At 33.9% G+C, this 10,514-nt stretch overlaps 1 protein-coding gene across 2 annotated transcripts in view; it reads left to right on the top strand.

Annotated features, from left to right (window-relative positions):
- LOC108687612 (RNA-binding protein Musashi homolog Rbp6) overlaps positions 1-10,514 on the top strand; it is a 453,571-nt gene that overhangs the window by 396,513 nt on the left and 46,544 nt on the right. For both annotated transcript variants that reach the window (XM_018193468.1, XM_018193469.1), the window contains 2 exons: positions 9,474-9,556; positions 10,320-10,404. In XM_018193468.1, coding sequence (XP_018048957.1) covers positions 9,474-9,556; positions 10,320-10,404 — 168 coding nt within the window. The remainder of the gene's footprint in view (positions 1-9,473; positions 9,557-10,319; positions 10,405-10,514) is intronic.

The following is a 10,514-nucleotide window of genomic DNA, read 5'->3' on the forward strand; positions in this document are numbered from 1 at the left end:
TACACGTGCATAGTCGAAATTATTACATCAGCATGTAGTAAATGCAAACGAAGCATCTCTCCCATGTCTTTTTACTCCAACAATCTACGGTTATATAGGTACTCATTCGCGACATCTCCGAAAATTTATAGCGGCATAACTTCACAAGGAACGACCGCACAAACGCGAGACAAAAACGGATTTCGAGTGTTTTGTTTGGCGTGCAGGTTGTAATATCTACGCCCAGTTGTCTGTCATCATTCACACTCACGTACATTTATGTATTGACTCTGGCAGATTCTTAATAACATCATTGTTGCATTTAACGGCGATATAAATTATAATGCACTTCAATGAATTGTATATTTGTGCATGAAGTATATTTACGCATGTGTATGAAGAATTAGTTTTGTCGATATGAACAAAGAATTCATAAGCTTCGTAATATCTTCAAAAACATGTATTGTACTTTGATGAGTTTGAAATAAAGATATATTTATTATACTGTATAAAAATTTAAAACTTTCTAATCTTTCTTTCTCTCTCTTTTTTTCTTATACTTTTTATCTAGTAACGAAGAAATTTAAAAGATCGTAGTGAATTTGAATCATGTGCTTTAGATATATAAATTAACATTGAAATATTATTCTTTAATTAATTTCAAATGATGATATTCCAAATAAAGGAAACAAAAAAATATTTAATTATGAAAATGATGTTGGTAAAACGATTTCATATTTTTATAAAAATCAGATTGTTTTTATAAATTTGCCATGAAATTTTCAACTCAGAAAGAATATTACATATTAGTATATTTTATTTACATAAGAACATCTCATTATACATAGGAACATATAGAAAGATCTACATATAGAACATCTCAAAATATGTACTTCTAATACATGCTCGTATTCCCCTAACGTAGGATGTCACATGAAATGTGTGATAATACCTGTCTGTGAATAATTCAGGGATTAGTAACGACGAATACCCAGGTGGTTCAAACACGGCAGGACTGTAGCGCTGATCGATGCCAAGGAGTAATGGATCGGTGTAGCTGTATATGAGTTTTAGGGTAACTATTAGAAAGTGATGGCTTGCCAAGAGAGTTCGGACGCCTCAGAACCGCAGCTTCGTGGTTGGCACGGTAAATCAACAAGTTGATATCCGTTACTCAGCCCAACTGAGACCACACCAGAGAGTGAGAAGGGTAGAATGATAGGGTAGAAAGACAGAGGTAATAGGAAGAGAAACATAGAGAGAAAGAGAGAGAATAGAAAGGAGAAAGGGAAGAGAGTCTAAAATGTAGATAATGATCACCAAATGACAAAATCTTCAAAGTGCATAATCTAGTATATAAACCCGCTTAATATTCCCAACACGTTAACTCTCAAGACGCTCTCGGTGGCATAAGACGCGATTTTCCACAGTCGAGAGTGTATCTTCGAAATATATAAATATATAACTTAGAATCGCATAACGTCGAAAAAGTGTTATCCTTTGGGAGCAAACTTACTCTGGCAAATTTCAGTAGCTTGGAATTGTTAATAAACTTGGAGACATTGATACCTCGTGGGGTTTCTATGCGGTGAGATATTTTAAATTATATAGAGACTGTGTCTACACCGCGATGAGAGAGAGAGAAAGAGAGAGAGAGAGAGAGAGAGAGAGAGAGAGAGAGAGAGAGAGAGAGAGACATAAAACCTATATTTAAAACATTTTATATTTATTTTTTAAATTGTTTACATTAAGGTTATCGAAATATCATAATTTCAAAATACTTAATAAGATTGATAAAAAAAAAAACAGTTTTTAGGTAATAAATATGATTAATTTTCAGAAAGCAAGGATTTATTTTTAAAATCTTATAGCTTTTTCTTAAATAAAATCTGTTATACCTCGAATCATTATTTCATTATATTTCTTGCTTTAAAATATGACACTGTTTTATCATGGCTTTCCCATAAAGATTAATATTAATAATTTAATAACAATAATTTAATAACAATGCAATTTTGATCATACATTACTTAATGTGTGACGATAGATTTTTTTCATTAATACATTTTTACATGGGAAACATTTAAGACGTTCAAAGATTTTAATTTTATGGTTATGAGATAAATAAAATAACAATTGTCGAGATTTCTTCAAAATCTATATATTTATTATTTCCGAGCTTGCTCCGAGCTTGCCTCTTTCAAAAAAAATTAAAAAATGAATTTTATCCTTGCAATTTGCATCGCAGCAAGTCAGCCACAGCATTTGCAATGTGACTTTTAGAACAGCGGAGTTATGTCAGCCGTATATGTCCCTCATCCAATAATCATTACGTATTAAAACACCGCGTGAGAAACGGAAAGATGGCAGATATTTAGAGCTTGTCATAGGAACTTTAGAAACCGTTACCGATATCGTGGTCGATGAGAGAGTCTATAGACCGCGTTCATACGCAATAACATATTAATCGGTTATGGGCGACTACATCCGTAGAGACTATAACGAAAGCTCAGTAACTCGAGTGTACGATCAGCAGTAACGCGCTGCGGACCTTTATTGGCTACTAACTTCCTGTTCGGAACAGGTCTGGGCTGACCAGCAATAATCGTTACTACTGACTGTCTCTCTCCTTCAGGAAACGACTTAAAAGTCGTATTCGACAACGGTCAAAGATATTCAGTCATCGTTCGTTATTCTCGTTTTATCGTTTTATCAACTGTGTATTGAACTAAATTAACTAAATTAGAAATTGAGAGCATTATAATGAGATTATTATACAGTTGCAAGCGGAATAAATAGGTCAGAATAAACGAGTTATTCATGCACTATTTGCGGTGCGCATGAAATTCTATGAAAAGTATGATATTTGATATTTGATTTATGTCTACTATGTTACTTGATGATGATATTTTTTATTCTATATTCATTATGATGCAATTTTCTTTAGAATTATCTGATAATATTATTTGCAATAATCACAAAATCTTATATTCTCTAAACAAATTATTATTGTATATGATACGTAAATATATATTTGATATTACATAAATATATATAATACAACTGTCTTAAGTGTACACCTGTGCAAAAGATTCTTTTTTTTATTTACAAAAACAACATAACTCAAAATTCTTATAATTTTGCGCCACTTTATAGAAAATATTATACTTAATTTCTTTAAAACGATACAAGTACTATTTGGCGAACGAACTGTTCAGTTAAATTAGTTTACTTTTGATAGAATAATTTTTACTCGCTTAAGATAATAATTCGAAAGCTACATTTTTTAAGTCATTTTTAAAGTAAGGAAATGATGTGACTTGTTTCTCTGCATGAATCTGCATCTGGAATAATAGAGAAAACAAGTTTGAAATCGATTATTATACTAAGAAACCGGAAACATACTGATATCCCGTGTTAAAGGAAAAGTCAATCGGCCGATAAAGCGAACTGTGGCAATCGCAACGTGCAATCGCGACTTGTGGGAGACGAATCGTATGAGAAATCGCGCTTCGAGAAACGGAACGGTTTATCTGGCCGTGTCGATCGCTGTTTCGGAAACTTAGATTATAGTCGTTTCGATAGAAGGCGATTACGGAAGGTTCACGGTACGTTGGGGTGCAAATTGGTTCTCGGGTGGTTTACTTGATTTATTGCCATTTCAATCGACAGCCGGATAGCCGCGTAATATACGCCTAATTACACAGTAAGACGCTAGTTGATCGTCAGGCATCTTTGTTGCTGCGAGCTTAACATCGGTATCGATATCAAGGAGATAAAGCATACAATATTGCTGATGTGCTTGAACGATTGATTACGCACGTAAATCCTATGCCTGAGGAACTTTCATGACAGAATTATTAAATGATACGAAGGAACACCTATAATCGTCCTTATTACTTTGAAACTTAGGTTATTATCACCTCAAAGAGAGGAGTGATTAAGGTCATGGCAAAACGAGAAGCTTGAAATTAATTTCAGCACCTGTATTCCGCCATCTTGACACCCTAACTGGTAATTGTGTCGTACATATTGAAATGCCTAATCGATAATCGGGTATAATGATACATGTTTAATAATGATAGCCTTTGATGGAATTGGAAGCCCAGCCGCGTGGCTAATTAGTGGTTCAGAATAGAACATAAGTAAATGAGAGATTTGATATGTATTTAATTGCGGATTAATTACATTAAATGTAATTATTATCAATATTATATTAAAAAATTATAACTGTCAGTTTACAAATGTTATTTTTACTCAATTATGGATGAAATAAATTGTTCTCTACAAGATGGGTCTACTTAATAACGTGGTAATTATCGTCGAACATTACGTTAAATAAAAGAAAATTAATAACGAAGTTTTATTGTTTAATCTCAATATGATTTTCTTTATAATATTAGAACTACGTTAAAAGAACCGTTATCGATGTTGCTCGTAAAATAAGTCATCAAAGTTTGACGACATAAAAATAGAATGGTCGTAATATTAATAATTATTGAATATATTTGCGAAGAATATTATTATATTATGATCGATAAGAACTGTACGACTCTGACGTTACGTACTAAATTCTAAGGAAGTGAAGGATAACTACTTCTACTATTAAATTTACATACTATTTTTATCAAGAATGTTTGACTTATCAAATTTATCTCAACTGGATGATGTTAATATAATGAAAGCAGTAATATTAATCATTTAGCTTATTATTGGGAAAAATAAAGTCGCTGGCCAATAGAATCGCAAGACTGATACTATAGTGTGTTAAATCTCAACATGAAACAACTCATGCCAGTAAAATAACTATTATCATTATCGGCACTCTCCATAAAACGAGCCATCAAAGTCCAACAACATTAAAAATAAAATAGTCACTACGTTGCCTGCGAGCTCTTTTGGTATCGATCACCGAGATTCCGCGTCGTAAATACATCGCGGGAAACAAACAAAAGTTCGTGGAAATTTTATGTGCAGACGAGGGCAAAGGTGGAAAGGGTATGGTCGAGGGAAGATGGAAAGAGTGCGGAGGTCTAACTCCTCGTATCCATTTACAAGTTTTAAATCGTTCCGCCGGCGTGCCTTTTGAAAGAAACCTTTTACCTTTATTCTCAATGCACGATAAAATTCTGAAACGCGTTCGCCAGCCGCCGCGCGGCTTTTAAACGTTAACATGCGCTCGCTCGGCACAATGGCGGGGTCGCATTATACTCGAGAATCGGAAGGAGAACAAGCAGTATAGGAACAAGGAGTCGAAGGGGATGGCGGCGAAGGGGTAAAGAAGAGTGTTATACCGCCAAGTAGAAGGAAGACGATAGTGAGAACAGAGAACTGTTGTTCTTTCCTTCGTGTGCGTTCAATTTCTTTGTGCAAGACGGAGTAGAGTTACATAACAAAAATCTTGTATCCGTATGATGTTCCTTATTGATGTTCCCGTTTCATTCCACTGTACATATCTATTGTGTAATACGATAAATAAATATCTTTGTGCTGATATAAGCTCTTCAAATGTTAATCTTAATTCGTTAATTCTAGCTCATCAACACTCTTTTTTTGCTCATGCGGATGCCACTCAGGATCTGTGAAATCTTGTTGAATATTTTGATGTATAATTTCAATGGAAATGTTATTAATTTCGTCAATAGTTGTTTTTCATATAATTTTGAATAATATAGAATAGAAATATCATCCAAAGCTGAATTTTATTAATTACATAAAGTAATTGTTTAAAAAAAACATGTTCCTATAATTTATGAAATGTACATGTTTCCTAGACCCTTGAGTTAAGATTAAATATCTTTTTTTCTATAATTAATTTTATTGTCATTAATTTTATTACATTCTTATAATAGTATCTACTGTATAATAAAATATACATTTTTTTGAAATTGAACGAAGTTTAAATAATAGTATATATTTTATCTACATCAGCTATCAATATAAATGCTGTAATTATTATTAATTACAATAAATCAAATAATAATTTGATATCACTCTATCTATAATACTATCTATAATGAGAAGTTCACCAACTTTTTATTTGGATCCAATATAATAAATTTAAGTGACCATTCTCTTTGTAATCGGATCGTAAATAGTTTTTTTCGCTATAACTTCACGACTTTTATAAAACCATAAAATATTCCGATTTGCATCCTCGTAAGAAGGATATGCCATAATTTCGCGACGAAGAAACTGCGACGATAATTCCACACCGTTAAAGAACTTATAGGTCATTTAAAGAACTCTCGGAGGCCAAAAGGATGGACCACGAGCACAAAATGAAAGATATCTCGAGGTGCTTTTTTTATTAAAATGGGCACATCTGGCGATGAAAAGTGATCGGTCAGCTGAGCACGCATTTTTTCCTCGCCTCATTCAACTCTGCGAGGCCGACCGATCGACGAAAACGGTTACATCCCTTTGTACGTTGGCTACGGCACTAAAATGGAGCTTTGCGGGGTGACTATGGTCGCCTAACCACGATAGATAAATTTCCTTATGAAAATTCGGTCGAGAGAGGAACGTCTCACCACTCACAATTTATTGGGTCTTCCGCGGATCGCTGACTATGCTAGCACATTCATTCTATGTTCCGGTCATCCCTCGTCGTTCTCGACGCTATAAAGGGAACTTGAAGATAATAGCCTTGAAGTGTTCTATCTTCGAGATGATTAAAAAGTACAAAACTTTATCTTATTAAAGATTTTGGAATTTGTTTATTGAGGAAATATATCAAAAATAATATTATTTTCTTCATAATAATTAAATATTTTTACGTTTTCTTGAGGATATTTGGCTCTATAATATTAGCTAAAAATATCAATTAAATAATTAGCCAAAATTTAAACTAATATCAACTAATATCATCCAAAAAAATGTTGATATTAACTCATATATCCTAAAACAACTGCAAAAAGAAATGTGTGACTACATTTTCCTAGTTTCAATAACTTTTAAGCAAATAAGTGGATCCAAATAAACTTTTGCATGAATATTTATTATTGTTTAGTCAATATATGTTTAAAATTTTATTTAAATCTTAATGTTACTTCCTCATTAAATTTGTAAATAAGTATTACAAAATTCAATTTTATATAAGAACAAAGACTGACAAAAAATTAAATAATGTTTAAACTAATAATTGTTTTCAAATTTTACATATATACATACATATTCAGACATAATATTGGACGGATTTTATACAGATTTTTAGTAATACTGAAGAGCAATCTATGAATTTTTTATATTTTTGATAAAGTTTTAAGATGTATGCATCCCTAAAGGGAGATTATTTAATACCTACATGGTCGAAAAGACGAACGCTATCGAGGAATGTCAACGGTAGTCGTCGCCGCGCTGCGCTCACGAGAAGAGAATCGTCAAAGTAATGAGAGGAGGGGAGGCAAGGTAGGGTAGTTAAATGTTACCGGTGTCAGGACATGGCCTTTGTGTTAGGGGAGTGCTTGGGGAGTGCCGTGGAGTTAGCTAGACTGGCAGAGTACTATAAATTACATAAATGAAGTAAGCCCCTTCCGCGCTCAAACGGACGTCTTGCCAAGTTTATAACTTAATCACTCGTGCTATACCCGTAGCAAGAGGAGGAGCTTAGGTGGATGAGAAGGATACGAGACGGAACGAAACGGTTGAGATGAGAGTGGGTATGCCGGATAGCGTAGAAGATGTAAGAGAGAAAGAATCCGGCAGAGAACAAGCCGAACGATTAATGATGTCAGCGTTGAATAATTGAATGTGTCACGCACATATTGTCTCAACGTTGGCAAGTTTTCTTCCCGAAATAACGGCCTGATCGTTTTATTTCGCAGTTAAGCGTACGATATCTATCGTAAATATTATTTCCTCGATCGATCGCACATTCTAATTAAATTCTTACCTTAAATAAATTTGAATATTCTAATTTTCTGAATAATCTTTATCATTTTGTGTTGTAAAGAAAGTATAAAATATGTTTGTTAGTTTAATATCCTCAAAAATTATTGTATTTAAAACGAGATAAATATATATTCAGAAGATAAGTATTTTGAAAAAAGAGAAAGCGAAGATCTTGAATGCAAAAAGTACGAACAACGCGGACAAACTTATTATTCTTTTTTCTGCAGCTCTCCCATCTGCTAAGCTTACTATTTCCTATAGTGAATTCGATCAATTGCATTAAAATATATTAAATAATTGCAGTATATATATTAAAAACTACTATAAAATTAGCATATTTATAAAAATAAACGCATATAAATATTTTAAACAAATATTTGTCTAACTAATGTCACATTTAACAGAATATATTATATTTTTTTTATTGTTAAAATTGATTATATTGTGCCACTGCATTTAGATATTTTATTATAAAGCAACCTTTAACATATACTAATTCAGTGCCATGTACGAATAATGGAATTCATTACTGCTTCTTATAATATTAGACTCACTATTTTTTGAACATATAAGAGAGAGTCATACGTATCATTAAACGTCTAAATCTTTTATCGATATCAATTTCGACACTATTAGAAGAGATAAATTACATAAAAATAAATAATTTTTGCAGTCTTTGACCGTACTATACGCTAACTTCCTCACAGAGCCGGAGTCGCGAGACTAGAATCGCGAATGGTCAGTTTACATTCCTACCGGTTGACCACCGGATGCATTTAATTACGGTCACCTAACGCAGCTTCGGCAACTGCTTTCGGTACGGAAGCACTAAATCGTGGTTATCTTAAGCTACAACGTCGTCCGCTGGATTCGTATAACTCGCGCTTGCCGGATATCTCGAGGCTGAATTACTAGCTAGGAGAGAAGCGCCGGCGCGGGCGCGTGGAAAGGGCGAGATTAAAATCGCCCGGAGAGCAATGCAAAGTTTTTAATAACCCTTGATGCTTGATTAAGTTACGGCTCTCTTCACTGGCTCGCTGTCTCTCCTTCCCCGCTGTTCGTCTTTGGCTGAAATAAATTTCGCGGAGATTTCGCTTACAGACCGCGTTTTCGTGCGGTACGAGGGAAGAAGCGAGACTCGTTTACTCCGTCAGCTAAATTAATGGAAATCCGGGATGGTTTCTTATCCCCGCGAATATGCAGCAAAATCGGAGAGCTTTCGTATCTCTACTACTACCGATTACTCTAATTCAAAATTACGTAGACTCTTTTTTTATTATCATTAATGCGGATTAATTTGATTAAACGTCAAATATCATTATATTTATAATAAATAACATAATTCTCAACTTTATCGTTTTATCATCTAATGTGATAGCATACGATCTATTTTTTATATGAATAACAAATATAATTAAAATCATTGCAATTTGTTTTATTAAAACTGCAATATTGGAAAATGTGAGAAATTATAAAATTAAATTCGGAAGTAAAATAATATCAAATCTGTATCATGTATGTATATCGCTACAGTTGTTTGTCATTTCAATTTACCATATTAAATATAAAAATTTAACAAGAGTCTATGTATTTTCTTTCAGGCTTTGGATTTGTCACGTTTCAAAGCGAGGATGTCGTCGACAAAGTCTGCGAGATCCATTTCCACGAAATTAACAACAAAATGGTGAGTAGCCAGTCTGAAGTCTACTTGTAGAACAAACCCCTTCTTCTAAAGGATATTTTCCATTTACTTTATATAACCTCAGAGGTCGCGTCAAAAGGTATTTGCCTTCTGTTCCCTGTCTGTAATGTTGAGCAAAATTAATTTTCTGTATAATCGAGAAGGTCTATCTTTGTTAGTTATATTTGACACGCATGTGGAATGTACATGCAGGAGAAATCGTAAACGAAAAAGGGAAGAACTGTACACAGTTCCTCTAGTAAGAGAAATCTTTGTTTACTTTCCGCTACAACGAAAAGCTCTTTCACGACGGTCAAGTATTTTCTTGATGCCTTGTATCGATAATCCTGAAGTAAGCTTGCTGCGCTGATCCAGTCGATATTTTCTTTAACTCTACTCTCTGTAGTTAATTATTTCTTTACGAAATTTTGAGCAAAAAATCAATTTTACGATTAGTACTTTTATCTACTTAATAATTAACAGAAATAGTATAAGCAACAAATGATAATAATAGTGTTTTTAATTTAATAATAGTCTTTTAACTTCTTGAGAAAGGATTCGTACGTTATCTCCCATACAGCATAGAAGTTTGTATTGTTGCTGCATTGTAATGTTGTTGCAATATTGCTGGAGTGATTTGTGCTGTATGGGCTGCTACAACGATGCATAATCAAGATTTCGACAGATTTCTAATAGATGATTGATAGTGAATTGTCTTTCTTATATCGTCCCTCTTTCTTTTATCTGTTCTATCTAAAATTTCAAGGTCGAATGCAAGAAGGCACAGCCAAAGGAAGTGATGCTTCCAGCGAATCTGGCGAAGACGCGAGCGGCCAGCAGAGGCGCATACGGTGAGTTGGTGATGGTCGCGACACCCACCCCCACCACCTATCGCTACGCGCCGTATCCCTTGCCGACGGCGGCCGCTGCCGCTGCACATGCAGCCGCGGCAGCCACCGCC

Source organism: Atta colombica, unplaced genomic scaffold (assembly GCF_001594045.1).
Source record: "Atta colombica isolate Treedump-2 unplaced genomic scaffold, Acol1.0 scaffold21, whole genome shotgun sequence".
In the NCBI taxonomy this organism is placed as follows: Eukaryota; Metazoa; Arthropoda; class Insecta; order Hymenoptera; family Formicidae; genus Atta; species Atta colombica.